The 25,101-nt window shown below is 54.9% G+C and overlaps 2 protein-coding genes across 4 annotated transcripts in view; both read right to left on the bottom strand.

Moving 5' to 3' along the window:
- Positions 1 to 1,624: 1,624 nt before the first annotated feature.
- HOXC4 (homeobox C4) overlaps positions 1,625 to 25,101 on the bottom strand; it is a 37,031-nt gene continuing 13,554 nt past the window's right edge. The window contains exons 1-4 of one of the 3 annotated variants that reach the window (XM_037514884.2): positions 18,262 to 21,445; positions 4,378 to 4,494; positions 3,291 to 3,735; positions 1,625 to 2,783 (exon numbers count right to left, since the gene is read on the bottom strand). In XM_037514884.2, the coding sequence (XP_037370781.1) occupies positions 2,431 to 2,783; positions 3,291 to 3,729 (792 nt within the window). In that variant the 5' untranslated portion in view covers positions 3,730 to 3,735; positions 4,378 to 4,494; positions 18,262 to 21,445 and the 3' untranslated portion in view covers positions 1,625 to 2,430. The other 2 variants (XM_037514883.2, XM_037514882.2) reach the window with 2 other exon arrangements.
- HOXC5 (homeobox C5) lies at positions 21,821 to 25,072 on the bottom strand. The gene is made up of 2 exons (XM_037514888.2): positions 22,731 to 25,072; positions 21,821 to 22,059 (listed from the first exon to the last, which is right to left on the bottom strand). The coding sequence occupies exons 1-2, from the start codon at positions 23,182 to 23,184 to the stop codon at positions 21,845 to 21,847; spliced, it is 669 nt and encodes a 222-aa protein (XP_037370785.1). The 5' UTR covers positions 23,185 to 25,072; the 3' UTR covers positions 21,821 to 21,844.

The raw sequence follows: 25,101 nt of genomic DNA, 5'->3' as shown, positions 1-25,101 counted from the left end.
GCTGGCTTTCATGTCTTCCACTTTGGGGAGCAGCAGGGATAAAGCCCCCTAAAACTAAAAGTAAAAACTTAGGAGAGGACTGATCCTCCTTCCCTTCCATTTTAGCTTCCTTACAGGCTTGACAAGAAACCCTGGTTCACCCCTCAGACTTTCCTCCTCTTTTCCTAAGCACAACTAGGCACCCCCTCCTTTTCCTGAGTCAATTGTCTCAAGATGATAGGAGCTACAGTCAGGTTTGGCCCCTAACTCACTAGATTACATAAAGTGACTCCGGTGATTGCTGGCCTGCTTCCTCACACTCTAGGCAGCATGTTTTCTTGTCTCCTGGGCACCATTGAGCAAGGAGAAAGTAGACCTGCAGGATCAAATGATTCTCCCCAACACACACACACACACACACACACAACCCCCTCTAAGTACCAGCCAGCCAGTGATTCCAGTGGAAATAAATTCACAGTACATTACAGCAAACAGATTCCCACAACGTGGTTCTGTTGTTGTCTTTCAACAGACATTTGGGGAGAGAACACAGGGGTATCCCTGGCTCCCCTACAAGTCCCAGCTCCCTATTCCCTCTCTTCTACTTCTGACAACCTTCCCTGCTGAAATTTGGGTATATTGCGTGAGAAACTGACCAACTGCCCGCCTCTCCTACTTTCTCCCAAGGAACAAGCAACAATTTGAGCAGGCCTTACTCAGGGCCTGGCCTTAAATAGCAAAAGGATTTGAGAGTCTTTGGTTTAAATTAATCTTTCAGGTAACCCAGGCCATATTTTCTTATTTATTTATTTTTTAAATTTAAGCCCCGACAGAATAATTAAAAAATGTATTTTTTTTATATTGCCAGAGCAGCTTGTTTATGCTGTCCCCCAGGCCCCGCTGGGTGCTGGAATATTATACGAAGAGGGTACTCCCTGCCTCTCCCTATGTCTCTTCTCACCTGGAAGGTCCATGTTAAAAGTTAGGGGAAAAGAATAAAAGTTCTTCATTCTCTCCAGGCGCAGGCTTTCGGGCCTACCCAGGCTAGGGGGCCTCCCAGGCCTCTGGCCTCCACTTCACCCTTCTTTCTCAGTCTAAACAAACAGAGAAGCATCCTGACAGGTCACTTTGCTGCCTCAGAACCACCGTTCAAAATATTTTATCTTTTTAGGAGAACAGGCCTTTGAGGGGACACCTTCCTTCATTTCTCACCCCAAAAGAGCCCTAAAAGATAAAACTCTTCTCCTGCCCACTCCCTAAACTTGCCTTCTGGTCTGCAAATTAGGCAGGCCTACCCAGCAGAGAGAAGGGAGAAGCGGGGAGAAAGAACTAGATAAAAACACAGCATCACACCTAAACTAGAGCAAAGTGAGTCACCTCCCCCCCAGCTCTACCATAGGTTCTCCCCAAGAAAGTCTGGCCTCTCTGCACACTCAGAGGGAAGAGACAGCAGGAACCAGCGCTAAGCTTCTACATCCTTCTCCTGAAGATCCCTTGCTGGTTCTTCTAAGGTCACTGGAAAACTGGAGTGGAGAGTTCAGACTGGTGTGTTTGCTCAGAGTAAACTTAAGCAACTATAGCAAAGGTGGGATGTCACTAGGCCAGAGGAGAGGGGGGGATAAAAAGAAACCATCAGACATTGACGTAAAACTAATTCACATCCACTGGTTTATTATTGATCACGGGGCATTTCACATCGACACTAAAATTCTTTATTGCAAGTTTTACAATAATCAAGTAAATTCAGTCCAAAGACACAATAACCACGACGGGGGTGGGGGTGGGGTCCTACCTATAGCCTGCCTCTCTGCACTCAAAGTTCATTTTTATTTTCTTTTGGCTCTCCAAACCAACAGCTCTGAGAGGCTCTCCAGATGCATTTAGCTTTGTCTGCTGTCTTCCCCCTGCGCCTCCCAGCCCCCCCCAACAATAATACAAAAGAACTTCATAGCTTTGTTCTCCTTAAAATGACTTCCCCTCACTAACCTCCCCTGGTGCATTTTCAATGCAAACGGCCTAAGGAAAGGGAGGGGTGGGGGGGATAGGAGGAGGAGGAGAATTGGCTTAAAAATCTCTTTCCTTTTTTCTTTTCCTCATTTCCCCTGAAATCCACCCAAACCAGACCATCGCACCTGGCAATATATAATTTTTACAGCTTTTTTTTTTCCTTAAAAAATAAATAACCCCCCAAAATGGCCTTTAAAAAAAACCCAGCAGGTACCATGCTAAGACAATATCACATGCTCACAAGGGGCCTTAACCGTGGAAGGGAGACAAGGGCTGGGGGCTTGTTTGTTTATCTGTTCTGTCTGTTTGGAATGGACGAGGGAGAAGGTGGCAGGAGGAGAGAAAAAGAACCAAAAATATATATATATTAAATTCTATAAATAAGAGTCAATTTGTGTGTGAGGAGGGGACCGGGCAGGGGTGGGGCAGGGCGTGAGTTATGTCTTATAACCTGGTGATGTCCTCTGCCCGCGGCTCCGGCGGCGTGCTGCTCTGGGAGGGGTCCTCAGAAGTGCCCGGCGTGGCCGCCGACAGGGTGCTGGGCGCAGCGCCGGCCGGGGGCGCTGACCTGACTTTGGTGTTGGGGAGCCGGTGGTCCTTCTTCCATTTCATGCGCCGGTTTTGGAACCAGATTTTGATCTGCCTCTCAGAGAGGCACAGCGAGTGGGCGATCTCGATGCGTCTCCTCCGAGTCAGGTAGCGGTTGTAATGAAACTCTTTCTCCAATTCCAGGACCTGCTGCCGGGTGTAGGCTGTCCTCGAGCGCTTGGGTTCCCCTCCGTTATAATTGGGGTTCACTGGGAGGGGGGGAAGCGGGAGAGGGGGGAGAAGCAAAGAGTGGGGTTCAGAGGCAGCAAGCTCCCCGCCCCCCACCCGCACCCCATCCTCAGCTCGGGGGGCACCGGAGGAGGTTGGGGGTGGGGGGGGTGGAGATAAAGTCCTCAAGCTCGATGGGTGCTAAAGAAGTTGCAGGAAGCCGGAGACTTTGTGGTGGCATAAGAGGGGAATCCTCATTGTAACGACACTGAATTATTTATGCGCCCTTAGAAAGCGAGCATAGTTTTCACACATACATAACAGATCGCAGCACATGGCTCGGACTGCCCAGAGTAGCTAAGCCATAAAATTTATGGGGGATGTAATTACCCATTCTCGCTCGTAAATCCAGTTCAATTGTGCTAACCCAGAGTCGCTCCTGGAGAGAGAGGGGGGCCGAGGAAAGGAGCACCGGGCCAGAGGGGGCCGGGCGGGCGGGTGGGGGGCGCCGGGGAGAGGGAGGGGGGGCAAAAAGCAAAGTTGCCTACCCGTGCTAACGTGGATTTTTTTCATCCATGGGTAGACTATGGGCTGCTTGCTGGCGGCGCTGGAGGGGTGGTCGGGGGCCGGCTGGCTGCAGGCCGGCGGGGCTGGGGACGGGGACGCGGAGGCGCCTGGCAGGGGCGCCGGCTCGCAGAGCGGCTGCGATTTCTCGGGGTGGTGGTGCCCCGCCTGGGCCGGCCCGTGGCCTCGCGCGGCGCCCGGGCCCTGGAGGCTGGTGCAGCTATACTGGCGCTCGGGGTAGCTAGGGCGCGGAGGCGGTGGTGGGTACAGCTCCTGGTGGTGATGCTGGAATCCCGATTCCCTGGTCCGGCCGTAATATTCCGGACTGTGCTCAGGGATGTAGCTATTTTGCGAATATTCTTCGCATGGAGGAAATTTCGGATCGATGTAGTTAGAGTCCATCAAATACGAGCTCATGATCATTAATTTCTGGAGTGGAAAATAATTTTTCTCGCTTTGTCGTTTTTCTGCTCCATAAAGCCCTCCTACTAGCTAGCGACCCTGTAAAGTTACTTTCACCATGTGACCGCGCCGGCCAATCACACGGAGCAACCCAGTCCCCGGATAAGGAACCGAATCGCTTTATTCAAAATGTATCCAATTTTTTTGTGTGTGTGGTGGTGGTGGTGGTGCTGGGGTGGGGGGCGGTGATGTGGGGTGAGCCGGTAGGGGCCGGGGTGCCCTCGGCCGACGCCCCGCCGGCTGACAACCCTCCCCTGCAAGAGGAGGAGATGGGGAGCCCCCAGCCTCCCTCCAAAGCCTGGGCTTTGGGGGGCTCTGGGAAGGCTGCGGTGCAGCCCCTCTGCCCAGCTCTCCCCTGCGGCGTCCAGGGAGGCCCGTGGGCCTCGGCTCCTCGGCTTTGCCCGAGGCCTGCGGTCAGGCCAGCCCGGCTCGGTGTGCAGCTCACCCGGGCAGCTCCCCTCTTTCGCAGGAAGAGGAAGTTGGAGCAGGACTGGAGTGGAGGTTGAATGGGGAGGGGCCCAGGCTGAGCCCAGGAGGCTGGAGAGCCTGGGGGGGCCCCCTCCCCATCCAAGATGCCAGAGTCCAGCCCCCATCCCCAGACACACTCACCCAACCCTCTGGCCATGGGGCAGGCGAGGCTGGGTCCCAGCTGGACCGGGCAGGTGGAGGCAGCGGGATGCAAATGATTCTGACGTCATTTCTGGAGGTCTGGGGGTTGAGCCCCCGCTGAAGAGAGACAGGAAGTGGTTGGCAAAAGCAGAGTTCAGAAATCGTGCCCTCCCCCCGGTGCCCACTGGCCCTCCCGGCCCCAACCCCAGGGCAGGGGCTCGTGCACCGGCCTGCTGCTGGCGCCCCAGGAGCTGGGGGCGAGGAGGGGTCGGTGCCCTGCCGTGGTGCCCAGCCAAGGCCCTGGGAGTCCTGCTTCCTCCATCCCCCACAGAGGGCAGCCCTGGCCGGGGCTGGAGGCCTGAGGGGGAGCCTGCTCGCAGGCAGGGCTTGTATCCGTGTAACACATGTGTTTACATGTAAACACACGCTCCCCAGCGCCAGCTCCAGGCTGCCTTCCAAAAACTGAGGGGTGAGCTCACCCCACTGGGGAGGCTGGGGGGGCTCGGGGGCTCTTCAGCCCACTCCCGTGCCCTCCCCAGCCTCTCCGCCACCCACCCACAGAAGGCCTCTCGGAGGGGTGGCAGGGTCACGGCGCGGGGAGGAGCAGGCAAGGGCTACCTCCCCACCTCTCCCCAGCGAGGGGTGGCCACCTCGGGCCACCGATTCCAACGACCTGATTCCATAACTCAGAGTTGGGGGGTGGCAGAAGGGAGAGCCCAGGGAGGGAGCCGGGTCCCCTTGTTGTACTTGATAACAATTATAGTTTAAAATCATAGCTTGCTGGGGCTCGGCTATATTTTACTTGATAACAATAAAAGTGACACATAAAGTTAACTGTTTATGTTTTATTTATTAGACTAAATCTGCCAGCGGTGGTAGGAGCGCTTGCCTCGTCGCTACAGCTTTTATAGGGCTGTAAAACGTCATAAATCAGTCTCGCGGAATCGCCCGCACTCTTTGTGTCGGCGGCGCAGGGCTGGCGGCCGCTGGCTGCCTGCTCCCTCCTTTCCACGAAAAGTCGTAATGTGATTTTTTTCCCTCTGATTTTATTATTATGATCGCCGCCGTGATTAGTCAATCTACCTTTAATTCGCCGCCCTACGCTGCCTCCTCCCAGCCCAGCCTGGTTGACACTTGAATAAGTACCTTTTAAAACGGCATAACAACTATTTGAGGGTTTAATTAGAACATCTACAATTAAGGGAATGAGGAGGGGAACGAAAAAAAAAATAAAGCCCTTGCGAGAGGGAGAGGAAGGCGGGAGATTTTCAACCTGTCTCTCCCCACCTTGGGGCTGCGCAGAGGCTCTGGCTTCTAAATCAGGGCTCGCCCTGAGGGCTGGAGTGAAAGGGTGGGCTGGGCCCTCGCCACCCTCACTGCTCCAGCACTCAGGCCCCCCCCCCCAGCCTCACCCCAGCCTCAGAGTGGGTGCTGAGGGGCAGGGGCTGTCCCCATGCCCACTCCCCCAGAGAACAGTGTCCTGCCCCTCCTGCCCCCAGGCTGGTGGGGGAACAGGAATTCCCTGGAGGTCAACCAAATCTCACAGGAGATCCCCAAATTTCCAAACTTGTCTGAGAGAACCCCTGTCCTTGCCCGGCTGGCCTGGGAGGACTGGCTGGTCTGGTCGGGAGAGGGGCTGGTGAGGAGGGCACGGTGGCTGCTTGGTGGACAGGGGTCTGGAGTGGGTGAGGGTTTTGTTTTTCATCATTTTCGATAGTGGGGGTTGTTAGTTACAAGTTGCTAGAAGAGGCCGAGGGAAACCGATCCTGAATGCTGAGTGCTGACCTAAGGAAAAGGACTGCCAGGTGGGGTGAGTCAAAGCTCCAGAGTGCCCAGGTAGGGTAAGGAGAGGGGTGAAGAAGGAGGTGGGAGCCCTCCATGTGCACCCCAATCCCCAGCCTCACTTCCAGGCCAGCACCTGGATCAAGCCACTCCACCCCATCCTAGCCTAGAAACTCTCCTTCCCACCTGGGCAGGTGAGGTCTTGGCCTGGCTCTCCCCGTCCCAGCCCTCATGGCCACCTTCTACCGGTACAACCCCTGCCTCAACGCCCTTTTCTTCTGGCTCTTTACCTTCTTGGGCTCGATAGATAGATCTTCCCAAAGCTTTGCCCACCCTAACCCTCACTCCCCAGGACTCTGAGATGCTGCAGGTGAGAGGAAGATTCAGGAACAGCAAGCCCACTCGTAAATAGGTGCGGAGAGGTCAGATGCCTCCAACCCAAATGTCAAGTCTGTCTTTAGTTATTACAACTAACAAATACATCTGCATGCAAACCATTCCTATTTATCAATATATGAAATGCCTCCTTATGCAGTCATACACATGGGAGGTCCTCATCCGGGTTAGCACAGCTAATTCAAGACATCCAGAAAGTGAGATCTGGGAGATCCCCCTAATATGCCCACGCTCATCTATATCATTTACCCAAAAAACTCTCTTTGGGCTCCTATAGCTTAATAGCAGGGAAGCCGCTTGTCACATGGGGAAAATAGCAAGCCATGCTCCACCACACACACACACACACACACACACACACACACTAATATTTTCACCTGGATATTTTTGCAAGCACAGAAATAAAACCCTTTGGAGGGCTCCGGCACTTGGCTTAGGTGGTGGGGGGGGGCACCAAGTGACGCTTGTTGTGATGAATCCTTGTATCTGGTCCCCTCTCCTTTTGTGCTTCCCCTCTTGCCTCCTGCCTTGCCAGTCCAAGGCTTTCCACCTCCTCTCTGCCCTCTACTTCTCTCTGCCCCAATTTTAATTTTTATTTTTTCTGACCGCCCTTTGCCAACATGCAAACACTCTCTGAATGCCACCCCCCCACCCCATCTCCTTTCTAAATCTCGATCTGGTTTCTCTTTCGGAAACATGTTTCAGTACAAAGCGCTTCCCTTCTGACACCACTGAAGAAAAATATGTGTCCATTGTGTGCGAGGCCTTATTGTGCCCGGATTACCATACTGACCGTTGGATAACCCATATTCCCCCTCCGCAGTAACAAGCTGCCGACTGAGAGACCTCAGCGGCTCCACAGATTCTGTGCTGCATTAAAATCTCACCTCCCAGGCTCCCTACATTTTCCTAGAGAGAAAAATAGATGTGAGAACCAACTCAGGATTTGGAGAGCAAAGGAAAGGAAAATGAGGGTCATTTCTTTCCCCACTCTCCAAAGTGCTGGGTTTTTGTGTGTGTGCGCGCGCGCGTGTGCTGCTTTGTTATTGTTTTAGAGATTAAAAATTGCAACATGTCTCTTTCCTCTTCCTCAAATAAATTGACTTTTAAATGGAATGCAATAAAGCAATTTATTTCAATTTTATTTTTTTCTCCAAGCAACTTGAAACTACCAAACTAAGGCAAGACTCTTACTCCATTTGTGTCGATGTCTCTCTGTGCGGGTTTGTCCTTTCCAACGCCAGCAGGCAGGGCTAATGTATGCAAAGGCATATGCAAATGCTTAATTGATTTTTTTCTTAAATCTCTTGTCAGTAAAAGTAATGAATTGTTCTAAAATGATTTTAATAACCTGGACATGTCACCAGAAAATACTCAACCTTTTTTCCCCTCCTGGATTCGCTTATAGTCTCAAAAAAAAAAAAAAAGCAATCATGGAATGTTAATTTGTCCCCCTTTAAAATATTAAAGATGAATTTCTCTTGTTTGTTCGGAGACCATAGGCAAGGTCTTCTTGTGGATTTCCCCCGCCTTGCTTTGCCTTCCTTGGAATTCAATTTTCCTCAAATCTCGTTTAAAGTGGCTTTTTAAAAAGTGGCCGCATTTTAATATTGGTTAGACAGAGTGACCTGCATTTCACCTCGGGTGTTTGACTTGTTCCAATAGGTCACTGCCATGGGGTTATTGATGGGGAAACTCCATTGAAATTTGTCTCTTCGCAAATGGCCTTTAGATCTTCCAGCGAGTTCAATAACTAGTTATAATGTGGAAGGGGAAAAATGAAGGCCCTGGGCTAACGAATTTGATGTTTCATTTTTATGCTGGAGAAATTGTTAGTTAGAGGTTGGGTTCCCCACCCCCTCCTTAGCACATCCTCGCCTCACAGACCCCTGCTCCAGTCCAAGCCTGCTGGATTGTATCCTCTTTAAAACTTGGGCTGGGGTGGCCCTTTGGTGCAAACTTCAATTCTTATCATTGTGAATTTTGTTGTTGTTATGGAAAATTCTGACTTAGCCGCAGGAACCTTGCACTGCTGGAGATTTCTAACTTGAATTTTCCTGTTAGAGGAGGGAAAGACCTATTACTTTTAAGGAGCCTAACTGTAGTTTTGGAAGACCTGGGAATGAGGCTGGCTTTAGAGCAGTTCATGGAGCGCTCCATGGCCTGTTGCTCCCACAGTTGAGGAGAGGACAAGAGTCTGGGAACCCTTTAGAGGTTGATAAGGGCACCTGAAGATGCCTTCATCTTAGTGTTCTTGGCCTCTGAGCTGCCAGAGACTCCTGGGATCAGGCATCCAGGAGCACCCAAGGCAGACGCTGGGAAAGGCTGCAGATAGAGGGAGAGTTACAGGGTCAGAGGCAGGATTCATGGGGATGCGGTCGTGACCGCTTGACAACTGCTCCCTTGTCAGAAGAGCGTTCCCGGGAAAGCCCAGCCCCCGAAAATGGCGAATTTTAGAGGAAAATAATGGGCAGCAAGGTGGATTTGATAAGGTTCACCTTTTTCTGGAGTTGACAAGGTATGGGAGGGGGTGGGGTGGGGGAGGGGGGGAGGTCTTTACTTTACTCTTCCCAATTACAGCCAAGTTGGAGAGCCCCGGCGTTCTCCCCCGAAGCTGCCCTGAGCACAGGCTGCGTGGGACTCTCTCCCAGCTGGCCCAGCCTTGCCTGATCATTAGCATCACTAACCTCAATAACAACAAGACGATCTCTCCCTCACTAAACAGAACTCCCTGAGGGCCTTATTTTCTTCTTCCAGGAATTGTTCTCTCTCCTTTCCTGCCCCAAAGTGTCCAGTTTGCTCAAGCCCAAGTTTCCCCTTTGCTATGCCCACCTCTCCTAACCCCTTCCTGGCCCGGCACCCAAGGGAGGGAGTCCTTCCAAAGGCTTACCTCAAATCCTGGGCTGGGGGCATCAAGGGCATCCAGGCAACATGGAAGTGCCTGAAACTAGGGTGTCACCTCCCTCTCACCCCTCAAACCTCAGAGCAGCATCTTGGTACCACTTGGGCTTTCAGACAAACTTGCCCAGGCAGCTCCGAGGCACCACTGGGATCCCGGCAGCCACCTGAACCGCACACCGCAGCCCCATAAAATGGGGGAGTCCCAAGAATGTGCCATGGACGACTTCAGGGTTAGGCCCGAGTGCACCCACACCCTGCTCTTCCCAGCCAAACGGGGATCCACAGCGACCAGTCCCCAAGTTCCCCCGCAGCCCCTGGGGCTCCCTCCGCAGCTGGGGTACCCCTTCTCTGTCTCGGCCTGCGCACCTGGGCCGGCTCCTCCGAACCCTGGACCCCAGCTTCCAGTTTCACCCTCTCCCCGTTTTAATTACTTGATTGATTTTCGCTTTGGCCGCGCAGGGACGCCTCTGCCTCCGACTGTTTAAATCTTTCGCTCCCTTTCTGGGCTTCCGAGTCCCGCTGACGAGCTGTAATTCAGCGCCTGTCCCCCGGGCCGGCCGCGCGGGTCCGGCTGCGGCCTCGCCCTACACTCCAACGAAATGGTCCCCCCAAGGCTTTCGGCCCGGCGGGGTCTGCAGCCGCCCCACCAGGCGGGCCGCGAGCCCCTGGCCCTGCCCCTTCGCCTCCTGAATTATTTTGTGCTCCATTCTTCTCTGGGGGAACAGGCTCGGGGCCGGAGCAGAGCCTCGATGCCTGCGCCGGGGGCCGCGCTCCTCGCGCGCGGTGCTTTCTCCTCCCCGAACGAGGTGCGCGTTGGAAGGTCTGGATGGAGCCCGAGGAAGCGCGACGCCGGGCTCCAGGCTGCGCCGGGGCGCTCCGGGCTCCCCCCGCCCCCCAAGACCCGGCCGAGCGGGCGGGGAGAAGCGCCCGGAGAAGCAAATTCAGCCACAACTTTACGCCACTCGGAGGCCCTGCGCGCGCCCCCCGAAGTCGCGATGGGGGTGATCTGCGCTCCCCGCCCGGGACCGAGGCCCCTCGCCCGGCCAGCCCAGCAGGCACCGGAGCCCCCAGGAGCCCCGGCGCGCACGTCCAGGCCCCGGCGGCCGGCGCCGGCAGCGGAGCCCGCACTGGAGGTGAGGCGAGAGGGAGCGCAGAGGACCTCCGGCAGATTTGGGGTGGGGGAGAGGCAGGGGTCCCCGAAATCCGGAAAATAGCCCCTTCTTCCCGCGCAGCCGGCCTTTCTCTCTCCTCCGGAAGGAAAACCTCCTTTTCCTTTGCAAACCTCGGGTTTTCCGCTTAATCGCTCATCTGTTTACAGCTAATAAACAGTCCTCTGCTGACCCTCCCGCGTCCACTTCATTCTTTGGTTCTTTGCAACGAGGCGAGCAATAGTTACTCCTAGCAGGGTTTATGGGAATGCCTTCCCCTTGGGGAGAGCAGGGAGTGGGGAATGCCTTTCTCACTGGGGAAGTTCCGGGAAACTTGGATGGGTCACAACCTGCTGCCTGTGCTCGGGCAGAGGGCACCCCAAACTCGGCTCCCTTAACCCCCTTCTCCGGCAGCAATGTTGCCGGGTAAATAAGAGTCCGCCCGCCTGGCTATTAGGATGCTGGAGACGTTGGCATCTGTAGCAATCATTAGTCAAAGCCGCGGAAGCCAAAGGAGCCGAGGAGTTGGACAGAAAAAATCTTGGAAATGATATACAGGAGCCGCGGACGCATCAATCCCAGCCGATAAGAGGGCGGCTTCGGCCGGCGAGGCGGACGCTTAATTGGGCCCTGGGTACCAAGAACCACTGGGGAGGCGGCACCTATGGGCCTGGATGTGGCCCTGGCACCATTTGGGCACCTTACAAAAATAGCTGGGGACTTCACTACCTTTTTTTCAAAATTTCAAAGGCTCAGGGTTTTGGGGGGAGCCTGGGGGAGGATTCTTTTAGGCCTCTGTCTAGCACCCACTTGGGATGTACTGCAGGTTTGGGAGCCTGGGCGAGGACTTCAGGACCCAGGGACAGCCTGGAGAGAGTCTGTAGTCCCTAGAGAAGGTCTTCAGCAGGCCCGCTGGATTTGGAGATAGCAGCAGAATCATTCGCTTTAATAAGCAGGATATCCAGAAGGTGTTTGGTCCCTGTCCCCACTCACCTGATATATTTATAAATCACAGAGAAAGAGGGGGGCAGTAAGTTATAGCTTTTCTAGAGGGAGAGCTATGCCCCTACCTACAAATATATGCATGATGGAACAATCTCTAAACATGTGTTCAAATATTTAAGTTGCAGCAAAACTGCAAAGTCTATAAAGATCTCCAAATACGTAACTTCAATAGGTAGCTATTTTATAAGTGGACACCCTTGTGTGTATCTAAATAACAGTTTCAAAATAGAAACCGTGCAACACAACGTAGTTTTTTCTGCGAAAAAAAAAATGCTCATCTAGATATTTAGAGAGAGCTGTGCCAAAACATCCCAGTATATACATCCAGCTACCTTGGAGAGATTGGTAATGTGCACACAGGAATTCAACAGAGGACTGTTATGTTTACTGTGGATCTACAAATCTAAAGATCTATAAATCTGCATTTAAATGTTGAGTAGAGAGGGAGGTAAAACATACACCCTGTTTTTAGACATAGGGCTATCTATAAATAGGTTTTCACATATGCAGCCAGAGGAGCACCCAGCTCTCCTCAAAGATATGTGTATTTGCCTGGAGACCTAGGAATGAGGGAGATTCTCTAGTGTTTGTGGATTTGGGATGCCCCAGCCCAAACTTCTCTGGGAAATATATGAGGATAAACTGCACAAGTGCCGAGGCCCAAGATTTCATATGATGTACAGTCTCAGTTCCAGCACAGGGGGGCATTTCTCTGGATGCCATGGGTTGGAGCCTTGGTGTCTGGGCCTGAAAGCATCCTGACTTGGGGTAGCCTGGTCTGCACTGAGCCAGAAGTGGAGGCTTTTTACTACTTTTCCCTCCAGTTTCCCAGCACAAGGCTCAGAGGAGGGAACGAGGGGAAGCTGGGGTGTCTTTGGGAGGAGAAAGCTCATTAATATTACACAATGAAGCCATTTAGATAAAAATAGGATTTTGTTTGCCAACAGTTTGGTGAGAGCGATGTGAGGAGGCTGTGAGCTTCCACATCACCCCACAACCATCTTCATTCCATAAAACCCCCATTACAGACTTCAGAGAGTTCTCTCCACTCAGACATGCTAGGTGGGGTCTCTATGCGGCTCACTCCTGTGCCCAATCTTCATGAACATTCCCATCTACACCTGAACTCCCGCCTTGCCAAGAAGGAGCTTGGGGCTAAGAAAGGGATCGCGGGGAAACAGCAGCCCCAGAAGTAAGTAGAGTCCTCGGGAGTCATGGGATCTACCTCCAGGCTCAGAAACTAATTGCCCTCAATGTTAATTCCTCTTTCATTTAATTGAGAGGTTGGGGGGACCGAGGTCTGCATAGGCAAAGAAAAAGAAAGATTACACAATTTTGAAATCTGGAAGCTTGAGGGAGAAAAGTCAATGAGCCCTTTTCTTTTTAGAAGTCGAGGATTTGGGGAGCCTGGTACTTTTTTTTTTTCCCCCTTTGGTTTACTGGGGAATGGCAGGCAAGGAGGGACCCCAGGTGGGCTTGGGGAAGTGCAATCCAATCTCGCTGATCAGCTTAAGGGAGAGTGATTTACAAAGCAAAACCTCAGATGCTACTTCCTGAGAAGTCACCAGATCAAAACAGCCTCCTCTAGGCTTTTATGACCCCGTCTACTCCCAACAGGAAAAGCACCCTCAATAAAACCTCCACCGCACCCCCATCCTCTACTCAGAGGAGGTGGAGAGACACAATCAAAAATGAAGGACCTGACCTCTCCTCCTTTCATTCACAAGCACATGCACAACCCCCACCCCCGCCACACACACATACACGCACTGCGTTTTCCAGGCAGAAAGTTGACTTTTTAAAGAAATATTTACTAGACAAGAGTTTCCTCTACCGTCTGAGTAAAGACGCACACCCAGGAGAGTTGGAATTTGAGGCTGGAACAGCAGGTTCCAGGGGGGATTTGATCAGATAAGATCAGGATCTGGCTGTGGCTCTGCATTGCCTTCCAACCCCCACAACTCCAGAGGCCAAGAGACACCAAAGGTCACAAGAGTCTGGCTGCTGCCATCTGTGGGGATGCTCCAGGCTTGGGTTTTCCAGGAGGCAGAAGGGAAGAAACTCAACTGTTGTCCAGAGCTGGAGGGGCAGGGGCCGGTGGGGACAAATGGCCTCCTGTGGGCAGCACAAGGAGGGGGACGTGGCTCACTTCTGGTTAATTGTGTCCAGCTTGACTTCTGGCCACTTCCTCCCTACCGTGTACATACGTGTGCTTCTGCATGGCTAGGTGCTCTGTGCTCAGGACTGGGGGCTGGGAGAAAGTCTTACAAGGGCCTCACCTCTCTGACAGCAGCTGTGGTGGCACAAGCAGCCTAAAGCTAAGGGCCTTCAGATCCCACCCAGCTCATGTGGAACTGCAGATAATGGTAGATCTTTCTCTGCATATATCTGAGGCTCCCCAGCATGCCCAGAGCCTTCCATTAACCCCTCATTATTGCTTCTAAGGCCTGGTCATCAGAGGCTGAATATGGTCAGCCTTATTTTCCTAAGTTTCAAATTGCATCCTATTCCTCCCTCACACACACACACACACACACACACACACACACACACTGATTCCTTCCTCCTGGGTATCTCTGTTCCTATTTTGCCTTTCAGTGAGCCTTAAAAAATGGGAGAAGGAGATGAGTCCCAGGATTCTATAGTGTTCAAGGATAAAGAGGTGTTTATCACTCCAGATCTTTAGTCCAGACTCCTGGGCTCCAGAGAGATATCAGAGTAGACATACCATTCTGGGTTATAAGGATTCAGTACAAAGGGATGGAGGAAAGGGATGTGATTTCTTGGCCCCTCTAACAGTCTAGTTTCTTCCTTAAATTGAATCTCTAACCCCAAAAGCCCCAGCTTAGGTTTCTTCACCTCAAAGCATCTCTAGGCCACCAGCAGAAGAAAACACAAAATTGAAGACCAGGACAATGATATTTCAGCTCAAAAAGCAGCCCAAAGCAATTCCATGCAGACAGGTAAAGTCAAAGAAGCAGCTAAAGTTTACTTGGCCATTGGGAGGGGGTGAGGCAAGAAAATCTCTCCTCCTGGGGCCTCCTCATCCCGTTTCCTCTGCAAGACTCCCACAAGACTTGCCAGGGGAAAATAGGTGTGTGTTATCACCCTAACTCATAGAAAAGGTAAATGAAGCGGTGTGGGAGAAGGTGAGTGGGAGCGCAGTGGTTTCTGGGAAGAGCTGCCCTCATTCTGGCTTCTCATCCTAATCCTTCCCACCTGGCCTGGGGCATTGTCCCCAGATCAGCCCTACCTAGAAGACAAATAAGCAGGGGGTGTTGACAAAGCCCAGCTCACACTGGGTTACCCTTCCCACTGCTGCACTCTGGATGCCCCTGACAAAGTCTTAGAGGCCTGGGTGGCACAGCCCATCAGACCTGCTTCCCTGAGTCAGCTCAAGGAGGGCTGGAGACCAGCAGAAGAAGGGGAGGAGGGGAGAGGAGCTCAACCAGAAAATCAACCCCAGTACAAAGCCCTGGGCACTGAGGGGTGGGAGGAGCCATGTCTGGGTCTGGACCATGAGTAACTTGGCTCAGGGCCCAGCCCGAGTGTTCAGGAAACACAAGTACTTGTGTCATAACATGCACACTCCCTGTGACACGAGATGCTCTTGCTCAGAAATAGTTTTTTACCCAAGGCTTGTTCTTACTTCACCCATGTAAACACAAATGCCAAACCCACACCTTCAGTGCTGTGTGGTCTGATACTGACCAAAGAACAGGGTCATCACTTAGACCGCCACCATCACTACCATCACCACCAGCACCACCACCACCACCACCATCATTTTATCTTGTTAAAGACACGGGAAGGGGTTAAACAAATGTGTCAACTATTTGGTATGGGGAGGGGAGTCCTGATTTTCTGTGCTCACAAACCTTTTTCAAAATCCTTCTTTCAAGTAGTTCAAAATTATTCAATAAACTGAAGGTAACAAACACAACTTTTACTCCCTTTCCCAACCATACCTGAGGCAGTTTGATAAAGCTAATGCTTCCTGGAGCATTTCCAGAAAGAAATCAAAGACATCTTTTCTAATCATCCCACCTGTTCTCATGTGGCTCAGGAGGGCATGAAACATGCAAGAGGTAAGTGTTTGGAAATAATTGTGGTCAGAATTTGAACTCAGGGCTGGAGTTCATAGGCATACACCTGCTCTATAGTCTAAAGTCCAGAATTGGGGAGGACCATGCTGGAGAATTAGGGGAATAATTCAGAGGATACCACCACAACTTCAGATATCTGTACAGCTGAATTTGACCTTAAGGTAGAACTTTCTTAGAACTAGAGGACACACATCAAAGACTCCTCAGGGAGTTCAGGGTTCAGAGGGAGAAGGCTAAAATAGTCCCAGCATCTAGGGCACACCCAAGAGTTATAAAGGGTGATGGGGAGACGGAGACCCAAGTGCTTTTTTGACTGATTGGTCAGTGGGAACCATGTGATCCTCCCGAACACATTCCTGATTGGTTACCTGGCTTCGGGTAGGGTTGAAGACTTAGCAACAAAATTAAAAGCTTTCCAGGTGGGCTGGGACACCTTGGCACCTAATGGACTGTTCACCCTCCTGCTCTAGGGCTACCCCAAATATTTGCTGGGGGAGGAGGTGGGAAATCAAGAAACTCAGACCACTGTTTCTATCTGTCCTACTTCTGTTGGTAACTGTCCTACAAAACAGTACCAATAATAATAATAATAATTTGAGGGGGAAGATGGCCTGTTATTGCCAGGTGGGAGGAAGAGGTGATCTCTAAATAGACCTTTTGAGCCTAGGAGACAGAAGAGGGAATGAGGACGTCATAGAAACAGCCCTCCAAGAGGTGCTGTGGAAGTCTGTCAAACAGAAACACACTCATTCCCCATCACAGGCACGAAGGGGGTGAGGCTTGCTAGGGTTTGGGGAGTCATGGGGTCTTGTCTGGCAGGGAAGCTTTGGCCCTTGCTAAATTCTTGGTTAAGACCATCAAACTTGCTCCCTAAGGCCCTGGGGAGGGAGAAGGAAGGGAAGAGTCAAGTCATAGACCAGGGGAAACGCCGTTCTCACTACTGCTTCCTGGGAAAGTTCTCAGAAACCCTCAAAATCACAGACTGCAGGGGAGGGGAGAGTGCGGGACAGACAGGGAGGAAGGGAGAAGCTGGCAGTTAACTTTTCCAAAGGACTGTTGGGGATCCTGGGATCCTAAGGCTCTCCCTCCCACCAATAAATAAATAAATACTTAAAGGAGTGGGGAGAGGGTCAAGGCCAAGTCTTGAAGCCAAACTGAGCCCCTGGAGGGAAGGAGGCCACAGGGCTGCTGCTCACTTAGGGGCGAGATCGCTGGAGCAAGGGATGGGGCACTGGCTCAGAGGCCTCTTAGCCCAAGGCCTCTGCCACCCCTCACACTCCCAGAGCCTGGGCTCTCCAACTCTGCTCCCTTCCCTCTCCTGGGCCTCCCTTGGAGGGCAGGGGGCACGCTGATATTGCCCTTTCCCCATCCCCCAACCAGCCGCCCCTCTCCACCAAGCCAGTGCCCAGACCCCCGGGTATTCCCAGCCAACCCCTCCTCCTCTGGGAAGGCACATGCCCCCTCCATTTTCCTCCCCTTCTCCTCCCCACCCCCAGACCTGGACGAATTGCCTTCCAGAGTTCCCCTTTCACCCGCCACCCTGCTTCTGCCTCAGTCCCTGGGGTTCAGAGTCAGTCCTTCAAGGAGTTCATTAGCTGTGGCTTTCCTGCCTTAGGTCCCGGTGAAGTTTGGGGAGAACACACTGGAAGGTATGGAGGGCACAGCCTCCCACGCCCCAAGCCTCTGCTGCTCCTTCCTAGAAACCTGAAGGAAGCCCCAGGCTGAGAGGGGCCCCAGGGCACGGTGCCCATACAGGCCCTGTTGGCTCCTGGCCTACAGGCTCTGCTCTCTTTGGACTGGGGACTTCTCTGGCCAGCCTACTAGTGACTGTGCTTCCAACCCCCACCCATTGATCCTCCGCCCATAGGAGGAACCTCTAGGCTTCCTGGGTCCTAGTTTTTCCGCAGGCTAGGCCTAAGGATGCCAGGAAAGACCCCAACAGTTAGAGGGCACTGGCCCCAGACAACTAAGACCCCAGACTATGGAGGCTGAATCAGCTGCCCACCCCAGAGCTCAGTCAACTACTTTTCAGATGCTTCTGCCTTTTCAGGTCACAGCCTGTGGCCTCAGAAGTCCCAAATCTCCCCATCCCTGCCTCCTTCCCCAACTGCCTGCCCTGCCTGGGCTCTGGGCTACCAGCCAAGGACTAAACTGGCCCCTCCCTGGATCAGGGGCCCCAGAGGCACTTTGCGCTTGCGCCTGGAGTTTACAGGCTCCTACAAACAAAAAACACCCAAGCGCCTCCCAACTGAGGAGGGAACAGCGGTCAGGAAGTCCTAACAGATTCCTGAAGAACCCAGGCCTCTCGGTGCCCCAGTGGAGCTGCAGCTGGAGGGACTGAGGGGCTGGGAGGAGCGGGCTGGTCTGGGAGAGGCAGGCTCCCCTGCCCTTCCAGTTCCCAGCGGCTTCTGCTCTTCCTCTGCCACCAGCCTGGGCAGGCCGAGGGAGGCCTTCCTTCCCGCCCCTTAATGAGTGGGAACTGCCTCTAACCCGGAGAGGAGATTAGGTAAACGGGAGAAAGGGTCAGAGAGAGAAAATTAACTTACAGCATTCGCCTGGGATTCATTTGCGAAGATGTAACCTCTCTCACCACCATCCCCAGCGCCGTAATCCCCTCTAACTGCCAGGCCCTCTGTCCTAGCATTAAACCTCACCAGCAGCTGCGTGGCTGGACAGTTAAGATTATATATGATGTAAATATATTGTGGGTTTGTCAGCTCTCCCTACACCATAAAACTTGGTTTAATGACATCACGTGGTCCCCCAAGAGCCACTCACGGCCTTGCCTTCAGGCCATTCACATAAATAACCTCCAAAAGTTTCAAACTCCTAAATTCACATAGAAGCCATGCGTGTTTCTCTAATGCTCAGTGACACTAAAAAGCCCGGGTGCTCCTCCTTGCCCCACCCCCACACCCCCCCTGCAGGGTGGGGGGGGAGAGGGTGGATCCTTATTTATTTATTTACTTACTAACTTATTTCCATAAGGACCTGTCGCCTTCGAGGTCGTGTTGATATTTTTTTCCTCTCATTTTTCTCCTCCTCTCTCCTCTAATTGCTCAGAGTGGGCGGTGTCCCCCCTCTGCCCACTCCCCCAGGAAGGTAAGTCACGCTTCTTCCCCTTTTTTCTCAATACCAGAGTGGGTGGGTTTCAGGGCAGCGTGAAGAGGTCTCCCTGGTCTCTGTTTGGGACTCAGAAGCCCCTCCACTAACTTCCTCAGAGCAGTTCCAAAGCCTGGAACTTGGAGAGTGTTCTAGGAGTCTGGCTGGTCGGGAACCACCCCAGGCTGCAAAGCAGAGGCCTTTGCTCAGAAAGGAAGAGAGGGTGTGGGGGCCAGACCGACTCCCAGTGCTTGGGGCAGGTCGGAGGCCTCTGCCTAGGCTGTGGCCGCTGTCGCTGCGGAGGCAGAGGCTGGGGCCTGGGCGCAGGCCTGCAGACTGTGGCAGGAGTGGGAGACTGGCAGGCAGGACTGCGTCTTCCCCTGCCTGGTCAGTGAGTCAGTATTCCAGCTCCTCCAGGAAGAGAGGGCCCAGACCCTGCCAGGAGGACACTCTGAGTGCCTGGCAGGGCCAAGGCGCCCTGCCCAGTGGGTCTGAGCAACGTTGCCCTTACCCCTGGCACAGCCCTCGGTTCTTCCGGGGCAGTGAGTGCCCTGGGGAGGAAGCGCAGGGTCTCCGCAGCCAGGGAGGCTGGCGCGGGCCGGTCTCAGCCTCTTTCTTAGTTAACTGTTACCCATTGGAGACTCCAGTCCTTCTCCTCGCTTCACTGCCTGCCCAATAGTTTTACTCAGCATGGAGAAAAAATTAAAATAACTCCCTGAAGAAAATTACACATTTTATTAGAGAGGGAGGGAGGGGGGGAGAGAGAGAGAGAGAGACAGAGAGAGAGAGAGAGAGAGAGAGAGAGAGAGAGAGAGAGAGAGCAGGAGGTGGAGATGAGTTGGCTGGGCTGACTGCTGTGTTCAGAGCAGACAGGACCATTACTGGCACCCTAACCTTTGCTGGGTGCAGTGTGAAAGGGGAAGGGTGGTGGCAGGGGGCACAGTTCAGTACACAGATGTGGCGAAGTCCTAAGTGTTAAGCAGGGGCTCAGGCTGGCAGGTCTTTTAAAAAAGGGCAGCTGGGAAGCTTAGACAGTGGGATGCAGAGAAGTCAGTCCTTATAATAAATCCAAGGAACATCAGCATTAATAATCATAAATATTCCCCCTGCCCCTCCCCAGAACCTCTCTGCTCCCTTTCCCTCTTGCTGCGGGAGCAGCCTTCTAGCCAGGCTCCTGAACCCTCCCCCCAACCAGTGTGGGGGGCCTAGGCTTGGCTCCAGGAAATTACCCCATTGTGGGAGGCAGGAGAGGAAATGCAGTAAAGTTTTATGGACCCTTCCCACATTTGTTTCTCCTATAAAGTACTTCCTCCCCCACCCTGTCCCAGGAGCCTGGAGCAGAGCAGAGCGTGGGCCTAGAGCAGCCTCGGGCACCACCTGAATTATCTGCCTTTCCCCTTCCCTCTAGGCCACCCTCCCCCTCCGCACAAAATCTCAGAGACTGAGATAAATGACGGTGAACAGACGACTCAGGCACTGGTCTATGCAGTTTCATTCCCAGCTAATTGTCCTGCATAGCCCTAGGCCCTAGAAGGTGGGGGAGACAGTCTGGAGGCCCCCTGCTAGACAGGTACACGTTGCAGAGTGCACTCCGTGCGCCCCTCTTACGCATCATTTCAGAAAATTGAGACACACCTCCATCCCCCAGCACCCTCTCAACGGAACAGTGCCAGCTCTTTCTGAGGGTCCTTCTGGGACCAAAGGGACCCTAGGCTGAAGGATCAGCCCTCCCTCTCTGTCCAGTGAAGCCCCACAGGCACCACCCAGTCCTTCCAGACACCGAAAGAGGCCCAGAAGGGCCTGACTCAGAGCCCTGCCCTGCGGAGCCACCACCATCCCTGGCAGATGCACGCTGGCAGGCCGTGGGGGCCGCTGCCAGCCTAAGAGTCTGATATACGCAGCCAAGGTGGGAAGCGGGTGTGGGGCCTGCTGCCTTGGCCAGCGCAGCAGCTCGGGGGGCCTGCACAGATGGCTTGGGCGCCCTCCCCTGCCCCCTATCCCAGGGATCAGGAAAGAAGCAAAATTTTAGTCCCTCTTCTCAACTCCTAGAAGCTCCTCAAAATGCTCTTAAAGGAGAGGCTCTAAGGCTGTGCGCCTCCCCCTGCACCCCTCTGCCCAGGTAGCCACTTTCACCCAATCCGTGCCCCAAACAGAGAGGAGTCCTGTGTCTTTCGTCCTGTTCTCTCTTTGTCTTTATTTGATATGACAAAATATAGTTTCAGGAAAAACCCGGAGTCAATAAATAGTTGGACAACAGCAAGGGGGCAGAGGACAGAGTCGTGGCGGGGACTACTGGGCAGCCAAGAGTCTCTAGGACCTCTTGCTGGGGTTCCGTGGCAGGGAACCCCAGTCGTTGAGCTAGCTAGTGTTCTCAGGCTGGGGAGCAGAGAGGGCATGCAGGGGGCGCAGGCCGGAGGGGCTCCCGGGCTCCTGGAGGGTGGGAGAAGATTGGAGGGCTTGGGGCGACCGAGGGGGCCCTAGCAGAGGTCCAGCCAGCTCCCCCTTTCATATGCAAATTATTAAAAGATGAAGATTGAATTTGGTCGCTACAATGCAGCACCCCGAGAACCCGAGAACCCGCCGACTCTGCCAGGCACCGCCAGCCTCTCGGCAGCCGGCAGCCGTGGCGACCCGGCCGGCCAGCCGCGAACAAAGGACAGGGCAGGCCGGAGGGCCGGGGAGCAGGCCGCGGCGCCCCGGGGCCCACCTGGACTCCAGCAGCCGCGCGGGGCAGGGCGCCCGGGGGGCCCGGCCCTGCTCGGGGGCTCCCTCAGCCCCCGCCCGCCCGCCGCGGCCCTCCGGGGCGGCCCCGCCGAGCGCGCCCGGGGCCCGGGCCGGGCCGGGCCGGGCTGGGGGGAGCCCCGGCGCGCGGGCCGCCCCGCGGGAGCCTGGGGTCGGGGGTGCGGAGGGCCGCGGGGTGGGGGGGCGCTCGGGTCCGCGAGGCCCGGGGCCGGCGCCCGCGGGGCGGACCCGGGAGGACGCGGGAGAGCGCGGCCGGCGGGCTCGGGCGCGGCCCCGGGCCGGCCTCTAGAGAGCCTCTTTGCTTTTCATTTTGGAATCTTTCTTCCACTTCATCCTGCGGTTCTGGAACCAGATCTTGATCTGTCTCTCGTTGAGACACAAGTTGTTGGCGATCTCTATGCGCCGGCGGCGGGTGAGGTAGCGGTTAAAGTGGAATTCCTTCTCCAGCTCCAGGGTCTGGTAGCGCGTGTAGCTGGTTCGGGACCGCTTGCCGTCGGTCTCTGGAACACAACCCCCCAAGCCCGCAGGGGTGAACCGCGCGCAGCGCCCCCGCGCCCCGCCCGGCCGGGCCCCGGCCCCACCCGCGCCGCGGGGCGAGCGGGCCGGCGGGGAGCGGGCCGGGCCGGGCCGGCCGGGGGGCGCCGCCGCCGGGCCGCGAACTTGGCGCCGCGGCCTCGGCGCGGCCGCCGGAGGGGCTGGGGGGCTGGGGGGCTGGGGGGAGAGGGAGACCCGGGCTCGGACCGAACAATAACACCCTCGAGATCCGAGCACGGGGGACCCCCCTCCCGCCCCTCCCGAGTCTCTGGAATCCTCCGGCGCGGCCGCGCCCGCCGAGCCGACTCCGCGGGGGAGGGAGGGAGGGAGCCGCGGGGGGATCCCCGCGCCGGAGCCCCGCGCTCCTCACCCTGCAGATCCCTCTATTTTTTTAACTCCCTCCCTCTCCCCCAAAAATTGAATATTGCCTTTTATACACGTTTTGTTCCTATGATCCAATTATGTCGTCGTAAATTTGGGCGCACACAGCCTCTAAGCCTTTTAGTGGACAGTTTTACGAGCCATTGATGCCTGGATCGTAAAATTTATGGCCGCAGGTTTTTTTTCTTTATTTGCCCCGCATGGCCTATAAAACCCAGGCGGACCCGAGCGCGCAAAATGAAGTCCTAAAGTTTACCGTGGCTCATGTGCAGTTTGGTCATCCACGGGTAAATCTGTGGCGGGGCCGGTGGCTGGCTCAGTCCGGCGGGCTGCCCTGTCTGCGCCTGCTCCTCTTTGATCTCCCCACTGCTCTTAGCTCGCTCCTCCAGCGCTGGGCGAGCCGCCTTCTGACTGTACATCCCGGGGTTCAGAGGAGCCGCTTCGTCTCTGCCCAGAGCGTGTCCCGGAGCGGCCGCGGCGCTGCAGGCGGGGCGGTCGGGGTGAGCCCGGGGGTTGGCAGCCATGTCTACCCCGTGGAGAGAGTTGGAAGGCGCAGGCGGTGGGAAAGTGATGCTTAAGTCCAATCCGCCGTAGCAGTACCTGGATGCCTGCACCTCTGAGGCCGATCCATAGTTCCCACAAGTTTGCATGTTATAGGCAGGGATATTGGGGCTCTGCTTATAGAATGAATTGGCTACGTAGGAGCTCATGGCGGGGAGGGCCCAAAAAAAATTTCTGCACCCTTTTTGATTAAGGGTGATTTGTGACTCTTTGAAGTTGAGGGGTTTTTTGTTCTCCAAAGTGCACAATTTATAGGTGGAGATATCTCTTTCTTTATCCTATGCGCTCTTCCCAAATAAGGGAGCCTTAAATAGAGTCACGTGACTCGAGCGGCCACTCATAAATTTGGCTTGATGACCTCCGGGAGGTTAGTGATGGAAGCCGGCGAAACGTATCTTGATATGTTGGCAAAGCCCAACCAAGGGGGAGAGGGAGAGAGAGAGAAAGAGAGGGAAGGGGGAGAAGAAAAAAAAATGGTTCTTGGTATTGGGGGGTAGCCGGGACAACGAGCCCACAGCGACACCTGGTGTCTGTTTGTAGGAATTGCAGCCTGGCGCGCAGGCTCGCCGCCGGGCTCGGCCCTGTAGAGGAGAAGCTGGTTGCTGCTGCACCAGGGCCCTGCAATGGGCTTTTCAGCTGCAGTTAATTTTAAGGAAAGAGGAGGCGTCCTTTCGGGCTCACAGAGGGGATTTTGGTAACGGAGAGCCCCACTTTCCCTACCCCCAGGGCCTTCCACTCTCCAAAAACTGGCTGAGGGCAGGGGATTTTGGTAGGATAAGGTCCCTGCCCTGGTTGGAAAAGGTGTGGGTTCACCTCAGATTCTCTAAGCCAAGGGTCTCTAGGTCCCTTCTTTTCGGAGGCCCCAAGGCCTTGCTGCTGATCAGGAGGTGCCTGTCAGTCAGGGAGAGTGAACCCAGCCTCTGGAGAGGTAGAAAAGAGGCTCAGGAGGAGGGGTTCTGGGGGGGCAGAGCTCGATTGGGGGGGGTCATGAGGCTGAGAGTGTTGACTCTGAGATGTCTGGAGGTGAGGACCCTCGCTGGTCCCCCACTCCCTCCTAGAGTTAAATAGATCTCCTCACCATGCCAGGGGCTTCAGAGTGACAACAAGGCAGTTTTCAAATGTGTGTGGGGGCGTGGGGGGGTAAAGAACCAGGCACGTTCGCTGGAAGAGCGCTCGCGTGCCCTGCGTGGCCCTTGTGTGGTGCCTGTGGCACACGTGGGACCCAAGCCTAGATTTTGAATAGGAAAGAGACATTAACTGGAGGCCTGCAGAAGCAAGACTCAAGCCTCCACAAATATTAAGCAGAGCAGGGCAGAGGAAAAGGCTTGTTTTGTGCCCTTTGGGGAGAGGCCTCTGGACCAGGGTCCCAGGGACCTGGATCCACAAGTTTCACTGGAGAGCAATTTCTAGGCTATTTGAAGGCTTGGAAAGGACCTGGCTGAGGTGGGGTGGGGGATGGGCAGGGCAGGCGCCTGGGCAACCTTCACAGCCTGCGGCCAGGGGCTCCGCAGCCACTGGCCCCTTCCTGATCCTCCTCTGGTAGCCCCAAGCCTTATTCTTTCCTGCCTGTCTTTCCCCAGGAAATCTCCGCCCCTGCCAGGAGCCCCCTCCCGCCCGCTGGCGGAGGCTCTGGAGGGGGCGCTGGCGGGGATCTGGGAGGTCTGGGAAACTCTGGCGATTTTTCCCCCCTCGGGGAGACCCCTCGCTGCCTCATCCCCTGGGGCCACTCCAGTTTCTCTGGCGGCGCTTAGGGGAAGCAGGCCCAGGCCGGGGAAGGGGTCGGGCCTGGCTGCGCTCCTCACCCGCGAGTGCGAGGGGAGAAGAAAGAGTCGGGAGCCAGGCGGGGCCTGGGCTGCAGGAAGGAGGCATTTTGTCCCGGCTCCGTCCGGCGTCCCAGGGCAGGCGCGAGCTGGGTTTCTGTTTGGTGATGTCCTTGAATCGCTCAGTCCCGGCCGCAGGCTCCTCTCCAGCCCCGCGGCCTGCTCTCCCCTCGATCTCCGCCTCCGCCACGTTTCGCAACAGTCGTCCTGGCGCAGGCCCGGGGCTGCTCGCGCGCGCGCCCCCTC

Source organism: Talpa occidentalis, unplaced genomic scaffold, assembly GCF_014898055.3.
Source record: "Talpa occidentalis isolate TD23 unplaced genomic scaffold, MPIMG_talOcc4v2.1 talOcc4.16, whole genome shotgun sequence".
NCBI lineage: Eukaryota > Metazoa > Chordata > Mammalia > Eulipotyphla > Talpidae > Talpa > Talpa occidentalis.
Note: the sequence above shows the minus strand (reverse complement) of the source record. Positions and strands in the feature narration are given on the sequence as shown.

Bases quoted from the DNA above. Each gene is read 5' to 3' on its own strand.
- HOXC5 (XM_037514888.2), bottom strand. From the start codon at position 23,184: ATGAGCTCCTACGTAGCCAATTCATTCTATAAGCAGAGCCCCAATATC. The intron at 22,060-22,730 runs GTAAACTTTAGG...GTTGTGTTCCAG, and splicing joins CAAACTGCACATGAGCCACG to AGACCGACGGCAAGCGGTCC.